Raw genomic sequence first — 22,169 nt, forward strand, 5'->3', positions numbered from 1 at the left:
TACTCCACACATACAGAGAGACACTGGCCTCTTTCCTCTTCCTTGAACAAAATATTCTGTCTTCTGACTCTGGGCGTTTTCATTGGATGTCCTCCCTATCTGGAATGCTCTTCCTCCTCATTTCTGCCTCCTGGCTTCCTTCCAATCCTAGCTAAAATTCTACCTTCTTTTAGAAGCCTTTCCTGATCTCCCTTAATCCTAATATTTTATATTTTTATTTTCCCCAGTTACATGCAAAACTATTTTTTACATTTGTTTTTAAAGAGTTCCAGATTCTCTCCCTTACTCCCCCACCCCATGATCCATTAAGAAGGCACATGTGAAGTTATACAAAACATTTCCATAAAATTCCCCCCCTTAATCCTAGTGTCTATCTTTTGTTGACTCTATATTTTTATATAGAGACAAACAAGCTCTATCTCTATTTTGTTTGTCTATTGTTGTTTGCAATTTGTCCCTCTGATTAGCTCTTTGAGCTCCTTAAAAGCAGGGAATATCTTTTTTGTTTCTTTATATTTCTAGCACTTAGCACAGTATCTGGCACATAGTAGGTGCTTCATAATTTTAAAAAATATATATTTATTTTTTAAATTTAATTTAATTTTTATTTTTCCCAATTACATGTGAAATTAGTTTTCAATATTCATTTTTGAAAGATTTTGAGTTCAAGATTTTTTTCTCCTTTCTTCACCTTGCGTTCCCCCAAGACAATGAGCAATCTGAAAGAGGTTTTTCATGTACAATCATTTTAAACATATTTTCATATTAATCATGTTTTGAAATACAAATCAAAACAAAAGAGAAAAACCAGGAGAAAGGAAAAAACAAAAACAAAGTGAAAATAGTATGCTTTTGTTGAGTGAAACAAAAGAACCAAGAAAACATTGCACAAAGCATCAGCAGAATTATTCAATGAAAAACTATGATAGACTCAGTTCTTCTCGTTGGTTCAGTGATCCAAAGCAATACCAGCATACTTTGGATAGAAAATGCCATCCACCTTCGGAAAGAGAACTGCAAAGACTGAATGTAGATCAACACATACTATTTTCACCTTTTTTTCCTTATGGTTTTTCTTTTCTGTTCTGATTTTTCTCTCCCAACATGATTCATATGGAAATACATTTTGAAAAAAATGAATGGACGTGTATAACAAAAAAAATGTTTTTACATGTAACGGGGAAACAAAATAATAATAATAAAAGAAAATAATATGCTTTGATTTGCATTCAGTTTTTATAGTTCTTTCTCTGGATGTAGATGTCATTTTCCATCACCAGTCTTAATAAATATTTATTGACTGACTATTCTCTTTTTTTAAAAAAAACTTAATAGTATTTTATTTTGAAATTACATATAAAGATAATTTTCAACATGCATCTTTTTTTATTAAATAACTTTTTATTGATAGAACCCATGCCAGAGTAATTTTTTACAGCATTATCCCTTGCACTCACTTCTCTTCCGATTTTTCCCCTCCCTCCCTCCACCCCCCTCCTCAGAAGGCAAGCACTGACTAACTATTCTCAATCAAATCTAAAGCAAGAAGAAAATTGAAAACTGAGCATGATATATTTCGTTTTCTTTCAAAAACTATATAGTAGGAATAAAACTGTTGGTTGATAAACAGAATCAAAGGCTTCATTAAGTAATTTGACGGTGTTCTGATAAACATTTAAAAATTTTGTGATACTACACATATCATTACATAACAAATTAAGTTTCTCCATAAATCATTCATTGATATCTTTATTTTATTTTTTATGTGCATGTGCTCTGTTAAACTATAGAACATTTCATGTTGAACAGGGATTATTGGAAGGTTTACTGAGAGCCAAGAGGTATAAAGACTGAATAGAGCTGCAAAAGCTGATATAATGGAACACTATTTAAAAAAAAATACAAAAGGGATGTGTTCAAAGAAATCTAGGAAGACTTTTATGAACTTACACAGCAACATAATGGAACTAGGGGAACGATTTATGCAATAACAACATTATAAAAACAAAGATGACTTATCTCTGATCAACATCATGGCCAACCTTGATTTCAGATGATGATCAGATGATATACTGATGATCAAGTATCCTTTTAACAGAGAAGTGATAGATTCAGGATGTAGTGTGAAATACATTTTTGGACATGGACAGTGTAGGAACTTGTTTTGTTTAATTCTGCTTATTTGATACAAGGGTTTTGTTTGTCCTTTTTATTTTAAATTGAGAGAGAGGGAGAGGAAATAAATGTTTACTTATTGAAAATTATTTTTATTTAATAACAAATTAATACTTACTGTTATAAACAATATAATTATATTAATAAATATTAGTTGTTAATAAATAAATGAGAAGTGTTAATAAATTAATAAATATAATGTTATGTTTGGCTTATGATAAATTAATACAAAATAATAAAAAAACAAACATTTAAAAAATAATTTAAAAAATTAATTTAACTTTAAAAGATTTTGAATGAAGGAATTAGACTAGATGAGGTCCCTTCCAACTCTAAATAATACTGAATTTATGTTGTTGCACACAATTCCAGGGTGGAGGTTTCAAACTTGAAAGAAATTGACCACTGAGACTTACAGATGGATTGGTCAGAGAGCCATTCCTACCTAGAGTGAGAGACATTTCTTTGGGGTTCCCAGGCATAGGATTAGGAAAAGGGTAGAGATTAGAGGGAGGGGCTAGTCAACTTCTGGGAAATAGCTCTGGTTTAGAGCAGCTCAGTTGCAGCTGGGTCTGTGGTGTGGAAGGTAGTTTTGTGGGCAACGTGGCATGCCATCTCCACCTCCCACCTCTTAGGGAGGGAGCTACAGCTGTAGCACCTTCACCTCTCAAGCTGGACCATGGCAAAGCCCTGGCTGCTGCTTCTCCTGACCCTGGGAACCCCAGCTCTTCCCACAGGTGAGTCCCTCTCTCCCTGCTTGGTCTAGCCTTCTCTTTCCTGTCTTTCTGGGTTTTCCTCTGGCCTGATGCCCTCAGCATGGGTTGGGGATAGGAAATGGGACAACTGAACTCCTCTTCTAAGGTTCCTGTAGGAATCCTATAGGTCTCCTTTTTTCACTTAGTCTCTTTTCCTTGCCACCCTAGGTACCATGCTCTGCAGGAGAAGGCTCCCATGCTCTTGATCCTGAATACTAAAAGCAAACAGTTGAGAGTAGGGAGGTTTTAGATCCAGCCTGAAGTCACTCTATCATCTCTATCAATACCAGATTGATTGCCTATTACTTTTAAAACAAAAACCATCTTCTAAGCCTAGCATTCAAGGCTTTCAACTGTCTGGTCTTAACCTAACTTTCTTTATTTCACCTTTCTCCTTTTGACACTATAATTCCAGCCAAACTGGACTACTATTCCCAATGTTCCTCCAAACTCCTCGTCTCTTCCTGCTCTGTGGGAAGTGAGTCTATTTGTGTCAGAACACATATACATAATACAAGAAAACAATAGAGACAAGGAAAAATTGAATTAGAGATGGTGTGATATAGATCCAAAAGTAAAAAGGAAGTCAACACAATGGATAGAGGTCCATCACAGTCCAGGGGATTTGGGTTCAAATTTGACCTCAGATACTTACTAGTTGTGTGAACTTGGATGAGTCATTTAATACCACTTACCTCCAAAATTTTAATTAAAAAAAAAAAAGGGAGATCAGAGGAAAAAGAAATCAATATAGGCTAAAGTAATCTGGGAAGGCTTCATGGAAGGTGGTGGAGATAAAATTAGTCTTGAATCTACAAATGGATAAGTGGTGAAGAATTCATAGACCTCTGTCTATGGCTTTATAAAACTGGAACCTAGAATATAAATGTCAAAGCACAGAATATAGAATATTGAGACTAGATGGGACCTTAGAACATGGAATGTGGGAGCACAGATTATTAAATGTAAGAACTGGGAAGAACTTTTGAGAGTATAGAGCCTGACTTTCCAAATTTAATAATAATAGTTAGCATTTTATTGAACTTAAAGATTTGCATAGGCCCTTAACTCATTTCTTTTGACCCTCACAAGAACTCTGCACTATTATTATTATTCCCCTTTTACTAAGATTGAGAAAAGTTAAATGAATCACTGCTAATAAGTCTCTGAAATGGGACATGAACTCAGTCGGGTCTTTCAAGTCAATGCCATCTCACACATGTGTCCCTCTCCAGGTATGTGTACTGCTCCCTTCCCCTCCATGGCTCCCCCGCTCACCCAGGTGGTAGATGGGCAACAGAAGACGCTGGTGATCTGCTTGGTTCTTGACATCTCTCCTTCGTTTGCGGATGGTTCCATCTGGTTCTCATCTGGCAATGGCACCACCTTGGATGCCTTCACTTATGGTCCCTCACCAGCTGGGGATGGTACCTGGAGCAGCCTGGCCCAGCTTTCCCTCCCTGCTGAGGAGCTGGCTTCCTGGGAGCCTCTGGTCTGCCACACAGGGCCAGGCTGGCAGCCCCAGGGCCCAAGCACTCGTCCTCTTCAGCTATCTGGTATGGAAAACTAAGACCCTGTCTCGATGGAGCTTCTAGAGTTTAAGGCATTGTCAGATCCCTTATCTCCTGATACTTTCCCTCCTTTTGACCCCCTTCTTCCAAGAAACTCCACCGTCTGGGAAAGTGCCATTCTTCACTTTGGATAATTAGTTACAATTTCCAAGCTGAATGTATTTTAGATCAGCCAGAATTAATTTGCTATTTCACCTTAAGTCAGTTTTCTTCCGTGAACCTAATATGCCCCATCTGTCAGGTACAAAAAAATAATACCTAAAATGTCTTTTTCACAGAGCTGTTATCTTCATTAGACGACCTGTGAAAGTACTTGGGGAAAAAATTTTCAACACAGTATTATTGTGGGTGCAAGAGAGACTAAGGAAAATTCTTGAGAGAAAGGAGAACTGAGCAAGGGAATTCTCACTCACTGGGGTAATTTTGCCTCCAACAAACATTTATTATGTTTCAGGCCCCTCATCTATGGCATGTCTTACAGTGGCCTTGAGGAGCCAAAATGGCCTTGAGGCAATTTAATCTAGCTTCCCTTCCCCCATATTACAAATGAGAGAGCTGGGATATAGAAACGTTAAATAGTTTGTCTAAGGTCCCATGAATTTATGGAAGAGCAAAAATTTGAATCTAAGTTCTCTGACTCTAAATCCAAGGTACTTTCTCCAATATTATGCTCATGATACAAAGAAACATGGCAGAAGTCCCTGTCTATAAAGAGCTTAAAGATTAGCTGAATGCAAACTCTTTTTCTTTGGTTTTGGCAGGTGAGCCCAAGGCGGAAAAGTGCCAACAGGAGTTAACTACTGGTGAGTAATTGGATGGATGGTGAAATCTGGAGGCCAGGCACCTGTGTCCTGTTGAAACTAAAGTGATTTGGGTGATAATAATCAGTCTCCTCATCAAAGGCAGTATGAGACTATGTTGACTCACTTGGTAACCCTGGGGTCAAGTACTGACCCCATCTGAGCTTCTTCACTTATCTCATCTGTATATAGTATTCCCTCTGGACACTCTCCTAACCTGACTTGAGGGCTGGCTGTCCAGAGATTGACTATTAACTAATTCAAGGTTCAAAAGAGTAATCTGTAGGGCTGCTCTATTACTAATATAACTAATGAATTTCAATCTGCATGCTTCCCATCAATAGGCACTCAGTAGAAACAATTAACTCTTAGCAGAGGCCTTTATTCAGATTGAATATTAAGAATAGTACCTATGCAACATTTCCCATGTAGATCTGTAATACATTCTCCCTTAATCACACACAGGAACCTCAGGAAGAGTGAACTACATGAGTACACTGGTATTGAGGCACACTTAGGGGGGAGACAACTTAAAATTCATGACACTTTGGGACCTGGAAATCCTTTTTCCTCTATAATTTTTTAGAGTTCTCAATGCTAGGCTCCCCAAATCTGATCTTCTCTATAGCCAGCTCTGTTCTCTGCTGCCAAAGAACCTTTTTCTTAGTTACTTTTCCCCTCTGTATCTATGTCTTTCTGGAGTGTGTGTCTTTGTTCCTTCAATTGTGCTTCATATTCTTCCAAACTGACCAACTTTTGACCTGCCAGATAAGCTATTTTCCTCTGAGCAAGTCACTATTAGATGCCATGACATTCCCTAATGGAGAGAAGAGGGAGGGATAGAGGACAGAGACCTGCATAGCACAGCCTCTTCACAAAATGTAACTGAACCTTGACTCCTTGGGAACTAAAGCTTTGTTCTTTAGCTCTTTAAAATCCCGCTTGTTCGATAAGGTTTGTCCCTTTAATTAATTCAAAGAAATATAGTTCGTATCCCAAAGGGAATATAGTATAGATACTTCTTTACCAGCTGCTTTAACACCTTGTAATTACATTCTGGGCGTTAGGAGTTAGGGTTGGATCAGAGAACAACTATCTTACATGTAAAATGGGAGGGAATCATTGATCAGAGTTTCTAAGCCTTCAAAGTCTTTGTTATTCAGTCATTTTTCAGTGGGGTCTACCTCTCTGTGACATCATTTGGAGTTTTCTTGGCAGAGATACTGCAGTAGTTTGCCACTTCCTTCTCCAGCTCCTTCTACAGATGGGGAAACTGAGATCAACAGGTTAAGTGACTTGCCAGGGTTACACAGCTAGTAAGTATATGAGGTTGGATTTGAACTCAGGGTCTTTCTAATTCTAGGCCTGGAACTCGGTCTCTATGCCACTTAATTGCTTGTCTTTACATGTTCTTATTAAATAAATTATTCTCCTGGTTCTACTCATTTCATTCTGTATCAATTTATACAAGTCTTCATAGATTTCTCTGAAACTGTCACTTTCATCTTTACAGCATAATAATATTCCATTACATTCAACCAGTTCCAATATTGGGGTTATCCCATTCATTTATTGTTTTTTGCCACCAAAAAAAAGAGTTGCTTTAAATATTTTTGTATATTTCTTCTTTCTCAGAGCCTTTGGGTTCTGAGGATCACAACCACACACAGTAATGACCTTGGGGTTCATCCTAGGGGGATCAAGGATTTAATTCTTAGGATTACGGACCAACATGTAAAAATGGCTCTTTGTTGTATAGCTTAGTATTTGTATTGCTGGGTTAAAAGACATACACGGTTTAATCATTTGGGAAACATATTTCCCAAACTGCCTTGTCCCAGGCATCTCTTGACTTTTTGTTTCTTCCACCAGGACCACATGGTGTCTCTCAGACACTGATGCTAGGGGCCATTCGGCTGATCCTCTTCAAGCTGCTTATATTTGATGTGCTAATGACCTGCAGCCACCTTTGGGCTCTGAGGATCACAACCACACACAGTAATGATCTTGAGGTTCATCCTAAGGGATCAAGGATTTAATTCTTAGGATTAAGGACCAACACGTAAAAATGGCTTTCTTCCTGCCTCCACTGTATGAAGATGTTAGTAGATCTTGATTGAACAAGAAAAGAATTTTGAGTCCTGTAGAGAGAGGCTGAAAGATGGGGATTCTGAGCATATGACTGCCCTATCTTTACCTTATGGGAATACAATGATAATATTTTCCGCAATTCTTGGAATAACCTTCATTTCCAGCCACCAGACTACTCACTCCTTCTTGTAAAGTTCTATTCAGGATCAACATCCTCCATGAAACCTTCTTGAGTGAAATTATAGGAGGTATTAAATGTTTCCCAACCTAATGAGCTCCTATATTTAGTTGTGTAAATGTATTCACTTTGACTACTTCTAGGCAGTCAAACCTGTAATTTCTCTTACTTGAGAAGAAGCAATGTATGCCCCATCAGACTTCAAGGTTTCTGAGGTCAGGACCTAAGTCTTTTGCACTCCACTAGGAACACTCTCAAACATCAACTCTTAAGGAGTCCCCAGACACATATAGATGCATATAAAGTATACAAAATGGAATCAGGAGGTTAACCTCATACACAATGGAATATTGCATCCCTTGGGAGCTGTCAAGGAGTGAGAATGGAACTCAAAAAAATTCGGCAAGCCTTGACTCAGTGACAATGTTTTAAGATACTACCCCTGGCACTGGAGCAGGCAAGCAGAGCAGCCCAGGGATGGAGAAGAGGAGGCTTTGACATGGTACAAAGAGGATGTGACCAGAGTTGAGCAGGAGTTGCTCAAAATACAGGCAGAGTGCCCTACCCATTGTGCTGCTAGACAGAACTGGTGATTTCTACTCTCCCTTTCCATTCTCCCATTCTCTCAAGGGAGAGATGAACTTGCTTCTTAATTTGTTCTTCAGGATTTTGTATTGCTTTCCATTTTGCCATTTGTTTTGAAAAGAAAATCATTTCTCTGAGATAATAAATTCACTGAATTATTGGTTTATATGTCTGTGTCCTTGGGGTAAATGAAACCCAGAAGTAGCATTGGATGATGAGATATACAGGGAAAGGGATAGATCTTATTATGACTAGAAAATTTCTGGCAAAACTGGGGACAGAATGAATGAAAGAGGTTTTATTGATTTATATTTTTATACTTTCCCCCAAACAAAGGATCCAGACCAATACCTCGACACATATGAGTCAGCAATCCTAGTGAAGTGAGTTATATAATTGAGCTGAACTAACCTTTTTAAAGGATATAACCTCAAACACCTCATTCTTGTTTGGGCTTTTTAAAATTTTATTTTTTACAGATTTGAAAGCAAAACCATTCTCCCAGGAGCAGAGTCGAAAGTCTTAACTAGAGAGAAATTTACCCTAGAAAGTCCTGGGAAAGAATGACAATACCCAAATAATGGTGGGAAGGGAGCAGTCCAAAGGGAATAACAAAGAGACAAACAAAAGAAAAACTGATATTATGCTTCTTTATTAACAGAGACTTGATCATTTAATATCAGACTTTTGCTAAATTACATAAGGAAAGTATATATTGTACCTCTCTTCTCAATAGTGAAAAGAACATTAAATTTGGAGCCGGAAGACCTTGGTTCAAACCCTTATACTATTATTTACATCCTGTCTGATCTTGGTCTAGCCCCTTAACCTTTGAAACTTGAATCCTTCATCTGTATTTTTAAAAGGAGGGAGGGGAGTGGGTTAGATGACCTCCAAGGTCCCTTCCAGTTCTAAATCTGTCATCAGATGTTTTCTACAAAGACTTCTTACAAGAGAGATTTCCCGAGCTGCTGGAATGAAAGGAAAAATATGAATGAGAGTCAGCACAGATAAAGGAGATATTTTTAAAAGCTGGTCTCTTTGACTAGCAGATCGGATCTCTAAAAGCCCCATCAGGCTCTGGAACTCTATGTTCTATGGCTTAGCTTGTATTAGGCAGAGGTGGAAAGTTCCAGATGAAGAATAGAGCCTAGAGAAGTGCTTTTGGGAAGCGTCAGAGAAAAGGGAGTAAGGAATCCTTGAGAGCTCAGTTTCCTCCTTTGTAAAATGATATTGGATTAGTAGATGGTCTGCTAGCTCTGGCACTGTGCAGAGAAAGGAGAAAAAATAGCAAGAAGGAATGTTGGAACAGAGGAACAGAGAATCGATCCCCCTGGATATTTTAAATGAGCATGGTACTGAGCCAAAGCCTTGTGTAGACTTGATGGGAAGTTTTCAAAGGAAGCTGATTGGGGAATGAGGTCATCCCATATTCAGCTGTGTTTCCCTTTAGGATGTCTCAATATTGAAATGCCAAATTAAGTTAACTATCCACTCTATGAAGGTTATTCACATTACCAAAGAGAATTGTTGAATTTACAATGGTCCAGAGTGTTCTAGTGCCTCTAAGTTAACAACTGAGCAGTTAGGAAGGGAAAGGAAACCTTAAAGCCACAAAGCTGAAAACTACTCTTCACTAAAGAATATCAGACTTATGGCTGAAAACCTTGAGAGGTCAAATAGCCCAACTGCTTCTTTTTACAGCTGAGAAAGCAGAGGCCCAGAGAGGATTGAAGTGGCTTGTCCAGAATAACACAGATATAACAGAACTATGATTTTATTCAGGCCCTTTTGATTACAAATACAGGCCTCTTTCTGCTGCACCATTACGATCTTATTAATCAGGATGAATGAATATATTCTCTAAGGCCAGAATATAAGATTAGTGGTTGGGGAATGTGTATAAAGGGAGAGAAGTAGAGAGGAATATAACTTGACTTCAAAAAAATTCCTCTAAGCAGCATCAGGAGAACATTGTAACAGAAATATTGTAACAATGACCAACTGGGAAAGATTTAGTTATTCTGAATCAACACAATGATCCACAATTCCAAAGGATTCATGACACTGTCTACTTCCAGGGACAGAACTAGAAATCTAGGTGCGGGATGAAGCATATTTTCTTTTTCTTTATTTTTCTTGGTTTTTTCTTTTTCACAACATGGCTAATATGGAAACATGTTTTGCATGATTTTATATGTATAATGAGTATCATATCTTTTTCCTTCTCAATGGGTGGAAAGGGGCTAAAGGGAAGGTAGAAATTAAGAACTGAAAATAATTTTTTAATTAAAAAAAGAGAGGAAATTCTCATAACCTTGGGAACTCACTTCCTTCCTCATGTGAGGCATGGTTAAAAAGCAAAAGCAGTTCTCAACTGACTCAAATTTATAAAAAAATCAAGCCATTCTCCAATTGATAAATGGTCAAAGGATATGAACAGACAATTTTCAGATGAAGAAATTGAAACTATTACCACTCACATGAAAGAGTGTTCCAAATCACTATTGATCAGAGAAATGCAAATTAAGACAACTCTGAGATATCACTACACACCTGTCAGATTGGCTAAGATGACAGGAAAAAATAATGATGAATGTTGGAGGGGATGCGGGAAAACGGGGACACTGATGCATTGTTGGTGGAGTTGTGAACGAATCCAGCCATTCTGGAGAGCGATCTGGAATTATGCCCAAAAAGTTATCAAACTGTGCATACCCTTTGATCCAGCAGTGTTTCTATTGGGCTTATACCCCAAAGAGATACTAAAAAAGGGAAGGGGACCTGTATGTGCCAAAATGTTTGTAGCAGCCCTGTTTGTAGTGGCTAGAAACTGGAAAATGAATGGATGCCCATCAATTGGAGAATGGCTGGGTAAATTGTGGTATATGAATGTTATGGAATATTATTGCTCTGTAAGGAATGACCAGCAGGATGAATACAGAGAGGCTTGGAGAGACCTACATGGACTGATGCTGAGTGAGATGAGCAGAACCAGGAGATCATTATACACTTCGACAACGATATTGTGTGAGGATGTATTCTGATGGAAGTGGATTTCTCTGACAAAGAGACTTAACTGAGTTTCATTGGAGAAATGATGGACAGAAACAGCTACACCCAAAGAAGGAATACTGGGAAATGAATGTGAACTATTTGCATTTTTTATTTTCTTCCCGAGTTATTTTTACCTTCTGAATCCAATTCTCCCTGTGCAACAAGAGAACTGTTCGGTTCTGCAAATATGTATTGTATCTAGATATACTGCAACATATTTAACATATCTAGGACTGCTTGCCATCCTGGGGGGGGGGGGAGGAGGGAGGGAGGGGAAAAAACGAAACATAAGTGATTGCAAGGGATAATGTCGTGTAAAAATTATCCTGGCATGGATTCTGTCAACACAAAGTTATTATTAAATAAAATAAAATTTAAAAAAAAAAAAAAGCAGTTCTCAGTTCTCCCTATCCTGACAATAATAATAATAATAATAATAATCACAGGTAACATTCTGATGGAATTGTAGAGTTTATAACCACTGTGAGAATAGAGAATACATGAGTCATTTTACAAATGAGGAAACTGAAGCAAAAAGAGGTGAAGTGACTTGCCCCCAAATCCCACAGATAGTAAATAGAAGAGGCAGGATTTGGACCTGACTCTCTAAACTCCTGCTCCAATATTCTTACAGCACAAGGCAACCTCTCCTCACGCCTATTGTTATCAGGAAGACCAGATGGCCCAAGAACTTGTGAGGAAGGTGCTTATGGGGATTCTGGGTGTTCAGCTTCACATCAGAGAGTAGGAGGGATAACTGAAAAGAGATGGAGACTAGGCTTGAATCATTGAGTTCCCTTAGTAACAACAAGAATGATAGAAAAAAAATTTGGAGGAGTCTCTATTCTCCTTGTAAAGGTTCATCAGCAGAAAAGGGATTAATAGCTGCTTTCAAGACAAAAAAGATAATTTTTTTCTTTTAATTAATTTTTTCTCAATTACATGTAAAGGCAATTTTAAAAATAAGAGCTTTCTATTTTTTTCAAAAAGCAAAGATAGTTTTCAACATCTATCCTTGCAAAACCTAGTGTTCCAATTTTTTCTCCCTTCCTCTCTACCTCCTTAGACAGCAAATAATCCAAAATAGGTTACACATGTGCAATTATTCTAAACATATTTCCACATATATCATGCTGTGCAAGAAAAATCAGATCAAAAGGGCCAAGAAAAATGAGAAAGAAAGAAAAAACAAGCAAACAAAATATTATGTTTGTGATCCACATTCAGTCTCCAAAGTCCTCTCTCTGGAGACAGATAATTCTTTCCCTCTCAAGTCTATTGGAATTGCTGTAAAGACAATTTTTTAACATTTTAAAACATTTTTAAGTTCTTATAACCAAAAGGCTATAAAGCTGTGCATATCCTTTGTCCAGCAATGCCACTGTTAGGTCTGTATCACAAAGAGATTTTTTTTTTTTTAAAGAAAAAGACTATTTGCATAAAAATCTTTATAGCAGCTCTTTTTTTGTGGTAGTTAAGAATTAGAAATTGAGGGGATGCCTATCAAATGGGAAATGATTAAATAAGCTATGGTATGTGATTATAATAGAATATTATTGTGCTATAAGAAATGTCAAGCAAACACCCAGAGAAAGAACTCTGAGAGATGACTATGAACCACTCCCTCTATTTTTGTCCATCTGCATTTTTTATTTTCTTCACAGGCTAATTGTACACTATTTCAAAGTCCGACTTTTTTTATACAGCAAATTAACTGTTTGGACATGTATATTGTATGTAACTTATACTTTAACATATTTAACATATATTGGTCAACCTGCCATCTGGGGGAGGGGGAGAAGGGAAGGAGGGGGAAAGTTGTAACAAAATGATTTGCAACTGTCAATGCTGAAAAATTATCTATGCATATATCTTGTAAATAAAAAGCTACAATAATTTTTAAAAATGAAATGTTACAAAGAAAAAATAAAGACCTAGTGGGTATGAAAAAAAAAAAAAAAGAAATGTCAAGCAAGATGATTTCAGAAAAACCCGAAAAGATGTATATGAACTATATAAAGTGAGCAGATCCAAGAGAACATTATACACAATAACAGCAATCTTGTATAGTGAATAGTGAACGACTAGACTATTCTCAGCAAAACAATGATCCAAGACAATCCCAAAGGACTCATGATGAAAAATGCTATCTGCCTTCAGAAAAAGAAATAATATTGTCTGAACACAGTCTGAACCCAGAACACAGAAACATACTATTTTCCTTTCTTCCATTTTTCCTTCCTCATTTTTTTTCTTTTCTTCTTCCCTCCTCTTTTCCCTCCTTCCTTCCTTCCTTTTTTTCATCTTCTTGCACAAAATGACTAATATGGTAATGTTTTACATGATTGCTCATATAATTTAGAATTTAAAACTTAAAAAAAAAGGATGTTAAAAAATTTTATATATAATTGGGGGAAACAAAATATTTTTAAATATTAAATTTTGAGTTCTATATTTTCTACCTCCCTCCTTTTCCCCCCCTTGAGAAGGCAAGCAACTTGATATCATATGCAATTATATAAAACATATCTTTATATTAGCTATGTTACAAAGAAAAGAAAAAATTTTTAAAGTTTTTAAAATGTTTCAATCTGCATTTAGATTCCATTAGTCCTTTCTCTGGAGGTGGAAGAAGGGTCATTCTTAAGATTATGATGATAATGATAATGACAGCTCATAGTTATAGAAAGCATTATGCTTTGCAAAGCACATTACATCCATAATCTCATTTAACCTTCACAGCAACTATCTGAGATAGATGTCCCAACTTGGCTTCATTAGGACCATACATTCAGTCATTCAACAAGTATTCCTGGATTACCATCTTTTTCCTTTTAAAATGTTTTATTGATCCTTTTAACTTATTGATATGATTATCTTTTTTTAGTATTCCTTCACATAGTAATGTCCCTTCTTCACCCTCACCCCATTTGACCCCTTTTGGTAATATAACCAATGTGGGAATTTTTTTCTTTGACTGTCTACATTTGTTATAGTTTCTTTTTTTAAAAAGCCATGTTTCATTTCCCCTTCATTCTCTCTAGCCATTTCCTCCCCCTGGCTGACAACTTGAGCATCATCCCCCCTCACCCCTCCAATTCTGGAAGCATGAACTAAGATCAAATTATATCAAATCAGCTTACTCCCTCAAATGTCCTACTTATCATCCCCATAATTTTCCGAATGAAAATGACACCTATCCCATCACCACTCCCCTACTGATGTTGTTTTCCTCCTTAAGCTTCTTTATAACGCCTGTGGGTAGATACAAAGATATTCATGAAGGATTCTTGACTTGAGGAGCTCATATTCTAAAGAAATGAAATTTAAAGGGAGCAAGAGCAAGTTAGTTTTGCCAGGAGGAAATCTATGATTTTATATCTGTATAGCACTTGCTATATAGTGGATTATTTGTGAAGACAAAAGATATGTATATTTATATGGCTTATCTAAATACATAGACACAGCTCAAGGGTGGAGGGATAATTACCTTTGGAATATGGTCCATTCTACTCAAAAAAGAAGAGTACCATTCCTACTTTGAGGGAAACAGGAGTAGAACTATGACTGGACATTTGCTCTTCCTTTTGCCTATCTTTAAGAGAAATATCAGACTAAAATAAAAATCTGTCTTCTTGAATATTAGTAGTCTAGGGTTAAGAGTGGCTCAGAAGAAAAGCTGCTTTTCTGGTTGCACTTATATGGGAGAACAGATCTTATATTCCCTAGCTTAGCTCTTTCTTACCAAATGCCAATTATATAAAAGACCATCATAAATAGCAAATAAAGCCATATGTTCAAGCAAACAGAAAATAGAAATAGAGACTTATTTAAACTAGACAATACCAAAGAATGTACCAGAGTGAATGAGCTCTTTAGCTGAGAGTAAGATGAGATCTCAGCTCAAACCAAGAGAGCTCAATCTCAACTAAAGAGGTCCATTTTGCAGTTTATAATGAAGCAAACTAGAAATACCCTGAAGGGCCTGCTCCCCCAACATGTCTGCAGCTTGTGTGTGTGTGTGTGTGTCTGCCAAAGACATTCTGGAAACACAGATGTTTCTCTCCTCAAAAGCTCTGCCACTAACTCACAAATGAGGTTCACAGAGTTGCTTCATGTTCAGCATTATCCTTGCCAATTCAGAATCACATGTTTCTTCTGTCTACAAAGTCACATGCAAAAAAGCCTCAGGCTTGGTTGGAAGCCTAATTACAATCGTTTGCAAGCCATGTGCACTTGGCAAGGTAATGCTGTGGGAGGTAGTGAGAACACTTAAGCATTAAATCCCAAGTCCGGGGTTCAAATCTTTGCTCTAACAACGATTAGCTATACAAGCCTGGACAAGTCAGTCATGCTCTCTATAATTTACTTTTCTCATGTGTGAAATAGAGATGCAAGAGCTCATTGCTAAAGAGATTGCCTCTGTGACAAGAAAACCTGACTTCAAGTCCTGTTTCAGACATATATTGACTATATACTCTGGGTAATTAACTTAACTTCTCAGCACCATTCATACAACGTTCTTAAGATTGTAGGTTGCTTTTGTACACTGAAAGCATCCTATGAATTCATAGATCAGGTTTAAAAAAAATGAGGTAATAGTATCACCCATTTAACAGAGTTATCAAAAGAAAATTATTTAAAGCTCCATTTAAGTATGAATTATAACATTTAATTGAGCCCATTCAGAGATGGGCAGGAATTCTATATTGGTCCAAATTTCAATTCTGCTTGCTCTCTCAAATCTGGATTGGACAAAACCTGAGTAAGGTAGCAAAAAACAAAAACAAAAACCTTAAAACTAATGGAATGTCTGCCTATTGGGGGATGACTAGACAAGTTATGATACATGTGAAATGATAAAATAGACATTTTTCAGAAGATGCCTATGAACTGATATAAAGTAAAAATCAGGATAATAATGTATACAATGATAACATGATAAAAACAATTTTGAAAAACTTAAGAACTCTGATTAATACAATGACAATGATTCCAGAGAATTGAAAATGAAGTATGCTACCCATCTCTGACAATGAGATGATGGATTCAGGGTGAAGAATAAGACTTTTTTTTTTTTTTTACATAAACAATTTAGAACTTGTTTTTCTTTTACTGTCCATATTTGTTATCAAGATTTTATTTTTTCCTTTTTTGATCTGATTTTTTTTTTCTGAGGCAATTGGGGTTAAGTGACTTGCCCAGGTCACAAACCAGAAAATGTTAGGTGTCTGAGGTCACATTTGAACTCAGGTCCTTCTGATTTCAGGGCTATTTCTCTATCCACTACACTAACTAGCTGTCCCCTATTTGATTTTTTTTGTACATCATGATAAATGTGGAAATATGTATAGAGGAAGTGCATGTATTTAACATATATTGGATTACTTGCTGTCTAGGGGAGGGGAAAGGGGAAGAGAGGGAGAAAAATTTGGAGCACAAGGTTTTGCAAGGGTGAATGTTGAAAACTATCTTTGCATGTATTTTGAAAATAAAAAGCTATTTTTAAAAAAGATTTTCTTTTTTTTTAATTGTTCAATTGGAGGGAGGCATGTGAAGGGGAAAAAAGAAATGCTTATTAATCAGAAACAATAATAAACTTAAATTGAAGTGGGGGAAGGAGAAGTATTAAACAACAACCACAAAAATCTGAGTGTTGCCTGGAATTGCCCTGTTAGCATCATAGATACAGCTTAAGTCTCTCCAGCAACAGGAATAGTTTCTCAACATGACCACCTCTCACTCCCCATCTCCTAACTTCCAGACCCAGGCTTCTGGTGCACAAGTGAAAGGACACATAAAAGTGGGTTCCCTACCATTGCCAGATCCTTGCCCCAATACTTTGGAATTAGGAACCTTTTTACAAATTCCATCTGCTTTTACTGTGCATTCCTGAGCACGGAGAGAATAGTTGGAAAGAGGAAGGAGAGACTTGGGAGTTCCTTTCCTCAAACTCCACTTTCTTCTTGACCCTTAGATGACCTCGGGGTGATGACTCAATTTTAAAGTTGGCATTTGGTGAAACTCTAAGTCCCCAAGCCAGTATAAAGTAGGATGTGCATGGAAGAGGAAGAACTGTGTTGCAAACATACTTTTCCCCTATTTTATCTCATACCAGGAAGTAGATGAAGAATGTTCATAAAGAATTTTTGTAAATCAAATCTTATTTCTCCCCATTCTCTCTCCCTACCATTTTTCTCCCCCCCACCTCCCATGTCCATTTCCCTACCTTCCCCTCACCCCTACAATCAAGTGACTTATTCTATCCTTAGACCAAAACTTTATCCTGATTCCTGATTTATGAGGCAATTTGGTACAACAAAATGAGCCCTGAATTTGGAAACAGAGGGCTTAGGTTTAAAGGTCCCTTGCAGGTCTTGGGATCTTGGGATTTAACTTCTCTGTAATTCAGATTGAGGAGCTGTCTTAAAGGATGGGAAGAACATTCCCAGCCCTTAAAAAAAAAAAAAAATCCAAAAAACCCTTTGGAATTTCTGCTTTTGTCGCCAGGTGTCAAATTATGGAGAGCTTTGAACTGATTTAGGAGGGGAAAAAAGCCTGCCATTCAAAGTCAGTCTCCAAGGGAACCTGGATCCCAAACCAAGCTGGTTGGAAAGGGGGGAAGTGAGGTAGAGGCAAGTGCTAGGGGCTGAATGGGGATTTTGCATGTGTTCGGAACATGAGGTATCTGCGAGTGCTGGATGGAGGTGGCTGGGTGGATGTGGAGCTGGGTGGGAGGATGCTATAGGACTAAAGGGAAGGGGGAAGGGTTGGAAAGAACCATCTGTCCCTCCTGGCTTCCAGCCAGGGATTGGGGGTCATCAGAGATAGGGAGAGATCTTAGATTCAGGTCATCTAGTGTAAATCCATAGTTTTACAAATCTGGAAACTTGGATCTGGAGAAATTTGCCCAAGATCACACACATAGTAAGTGGCAGAGGTAGGGTTGAAAGTCAGGTCCTGTGAATTAGCTTTCCTTCTACTGTGCCCTACTCCTCAGAAATGAGGAGAAAGCTAGTAAGGCATAACACCATGGTTACACTTATTTTGGATGCAGGGTCAAGGGATGCAGTGGACTCACCTGGCCCTCTGTGTGCAAGGTATCACCATGGTATTTGAGCCTGGACAGTTTCTTAAACTCTGTCTGCCTTGGACAATTCCCTGGATCAGAAGTCCTTCACATTAGGTCACCCCCTGAAACCCCTTCAGGGGTGCTTTTCTAACAATAACAAGAGGTTTTAATTTCTAATAATGTGGTAAAATTCAATAAATATGGCACAATAATTCTTAGTTATTGTCCACTCTTTTCAGTCAGGGTCTGACTCATTTGGGATTTTCTTTTTCTTTGCAAGGCAATTGGGATTAAGTAACTTGCTCAAGGTCATACAGCTTGTAAGTGTTAAGTATCTGAAGCTGGATTTGAATTCAGTTCCACCTGATCCCAGGGTCAGTGCTCTATCCATTTTGTCACCTAGCTGCTCTTTGGGAGTTTTCTTAGCAAAGATACTGCCATTTTCTTCTACAGTTCATTTTACAGATGAGGAAACTGTGGGAAAAAAGGTAAAGTGACCTGGCTAGGGTCACACTGCTACTAGTGTCTGAAGCCAGATTTGAATTCAGGAAGATGAGTTTTCCTAATTTCAAGACAGGCAGGAAATTCATGTAACTGGCTGAATACTTATACTGAGTACTTGGGCCTGGAGTCAAGAAAAATCATCTTCCTAAGTACAAATCTGGACTCACTTTACTAGTTTACAGAGAGACTCTGAGCAAGTCACTCAACCCCATTTGCCTCAGTTTCCTCATCTGGAAAATGAACTGCAGAAGTAAATAACTCTAGTATCTTTGCCAAGAAAACCCAAATGGCATCACAGAATCTAACAAGACTAAGCAACAACAAATTTTACAAAAGACTTAGAGATCAGTGAACTCATACTAGTGGGAAAATTCTCACAGAATCTTTCAAACAAATTGGAATTTTAAAAAATGTGATATATTTTTTAAATTACATGTAACCTGTGTATCAGTCTCATTTAAGAGAATATGCTATATCCAAAAATAACCTCTCCATTTTAGAGTAGAAGAAATTGAACCTTAGGTAGATAAATAGACTTGTCCAATTTTTTTGAAGCTTGTAGTAAATGGAAAGAATGATGATCTCTGAATAGGTATATGACGTATTAATCTCACACAAGAGCAAAAGCAAATGTGATGGATGAATAAATAGTATGAAATCTGAAGCTCCAACAGGAGACGTAATCCACCCAAGACTAGAGAACTAGCTAGTAACAATTGAACTTGAAATGGAAATATTGATGGATTTGTAGTCAGGAGAGACAGGTTTGAAGCCCAGTTCTGACACTAAACCTTTGGTAAATCAGTTAATCTTACCAGTTTCATTGCCATCAGAAAAATGGAGGTAACAATATCTACAAAACTTAATCACAAGCTTTAAAGTGTCATTTGTATATGCAAGTTATTATTATTTCCACTAAATCACAGAATTCCCAGATGGGGACAACTGTGATCTAGGAGAGGGTTGGACAGCATCAGTTTGGGATTGGGATGTGTTAGACTGGAATCAGGTGGGTGCTAGATTTGGCTTCTACATTTGATACTTACTAAATGTGTACCATGAGCAAGTAATTAAACTTTCTGAACCTTAATCTCCTCATTTGTAAAATAGAGTATACCATTAATATCTATCTCATAAGACTGTTGTGGATAGTTTCTTCAACTTCCCTTTTCAGCATATCATAACCTCATGATAATATTTCCCATTCTCTCTCCCTTTTTTCATTATTTACCTTGCAAGCTACTTTCCATGTGCTCTTGATTTCACCCATCCCTCCTTCTCCTGTAGAATTGAGGCACTTTTTTTCCCAATCATTTAATTAATTCTCTATGATCCCATTTGGGTTTTCTTGGCAAGAATACTAGAGTGGCTTGCCATTTCTTTCTTCAGCTCATTTTACAGATGAGAAAATTGAAGCAACACAGTTAAGTGACTTTTCCAGGATCACCAGCTAGTAACTATCTGAGGCCAGATTTGAACTCAGGCTTGGAGTCCACCAACTGTGCCACCTAGCTGCCCCTTTAGCAGAATGCTCCCCACGAGTCTCCCTAGTCTTCAGTCTCTTCCTATCTACTGGTTTATTCCCTGCTGCTTACAAATATGTTCAATGCTCTCCCTTTCTTAAAACATCTCTGTTAAACTCAAACATCCTCTCTAGGTGTTATACCATATCTCTCCTAGATAAAGCCAATGGTACTCACTGTCTTCACTTTTCATTTTTTTGCTCTTCTTTTTTTTTTTTTTAACCTCATCATTATACAGACACTGCTCTCCCCAAAGTTACCAATGACTCAGAATAACATGTACACTTGTAGCAATATTAATAAATTGCCAAATCTCCATTCTCGGGCTTCTTGATCACTCAAACCTATGAGATATTTTGAATGGAATATTTCTCCAGTGTTTCAAATTTGAAATGTTCAAAAAAAGAAGTCACTATCTTTTCCCCAAAACCCACTTCTCTTATGAATTTCCTGAACTTTCTTGTTTCTCCTGAGTGTATTACAATACCTGTGATCACCAGGTTTGTCATTCTCAATTCCTTGGTCAACCCACATAGCCAATCCGTAGTCACCCATCACCCCTCCCCCCCAGCTTTTCATTTTTATTTTTAAATTTCTATTCCCTCTTATGTTTGTCTCTTTTTTTCTATCCATTTAGCTGCCACCCTCCTTAAGATACCAGCTCCCACTTGGAGTAACTGCAGTGGCCTCCTCCACAAATAGCTGCCAATAAGGTTTCCCCAAAGCACACAAATTCCAAAAGCTTCCAACCACCCCTGGAATTAAATGTAAACTCTAGCCCCTTTCTAGCTGCCTTGTTATCCATTATTCTCCTTCACACTCCCTATGGCCCATTCCAGCTGGCCTTCTTACTGTTCCTTCTCTACATTTCCCCATCCCTAATCTGCCTGCTGTTACTTAGTGCCTAGAATAGTCTTCAACTCTGTCTCTTAGAACCTCATCTCTTTCAAGACTCAAATGAAGAATGATTCTCTACATGATAACACAAGATATCCATGATAACGATTATGATTTTCTACCTCTGGGCTTCTCTGAAGCCCCAGCTAAATCCCACTTTCTTCAGGGAAGCCTTTCCCAATTCCCCTCAATTCCAGTGCTTTTTTCAGTTGATTATCTCCAACTTATGAGGCTTATTTTACCATAATTGCTTGCATATTATCTCTCTCATTAGATTGTGAGCTCCTTAAGAGCAGGAGCTTTCTTTTGCTTTTCTTTGCACCTCCACCATTTAGCACATAGTATGATACTAATTAATTTGCTGTATTTACTGACTTATACATGAGGACTTAGCTGACACCCAGTCCTCCTCCAACAGTTACCTTACATCTATCTCAATCAGTAAACATCTGTATAAACATATATTTCTAATAATTACCTTGCATGTTTTCTTTCTTCCTCCCCCCCCAAATGTATGTATATATATGCTCTTTTGCATCCATTTTCTATCTACATCCACATGTATGTATAGATATAAGTATATATATGTGTATGGTATATAGATACATGGATGTTCACATATAGAACACACACACATTTAATACTTACATCCATACACACGTGTGTGCACTGCAAGCATGTGCATGCCCAGGTACACGTGTTGTTCCCTAGAATGTAAGCTCCTTGAAGGCAGGGGCCGGTTCACTTCTGAGTTTGTAGTCCCGGCAACCCCTCGTAGTGCCTGGCACATAGGAGGCGCTTAATAAACGCCCGCTTGTTGATTTACAACGCAAACAGAACGCTTTTCAATCCTTTAAGTACCACATAAATGTCGGCTCTTATTACTGTTCCCACCTTCTCACCCCTCCCTGGGGACCCGCTTCCTCTCTTCCCCCTCCCCTCAAATAGCAACGATGCCATT

The 22,169-nt window shown here is 37.6% G+C and overlaps 1 protein-coding gene across 1 annotated transcript; it reads left to right on the forward strand.

The window, feature by feature from the left end:
- The first annotated feature begins 2,854 nt into the window (after positions 1-2,854).
- Positions 2,855-8,294, forward strand: PTCRA (pre T cell antigen receptor alpha). The gene is made up of 4 exons (XM_051996687.1): positions 2,855-2,912; positions 4,166-4,486; positions 5,263-5,304; positions 7,174-8,294. Exons 1-4 carry the CDS (start codon positions 2,855-2,857, stop codon positions 7,338-7,340), a joined length of 588 nt encoding a protein of 195 aa, XP_051852647.1. The 3' UTR covers positions 7,341-8,294.
- Positions 8,295-22,169: the final 13,875 nt, after the last annotated feature.

This window comes from Antechinus flavipes, chromosome 4 (assembly GCF_016432865.1).
Source record: "Antechinus flavipes isolate AdamAnt ecotype Samford, QLD, Australia chromosome 4, AdamAnt_v2, whole genome shotgun sequence".
NCBI lineage: Eukaryota > Metazoa > Chordata > Mammalia > Dasyuromorphia > Dasyuridae > Antechinus > Antechinus flavipes.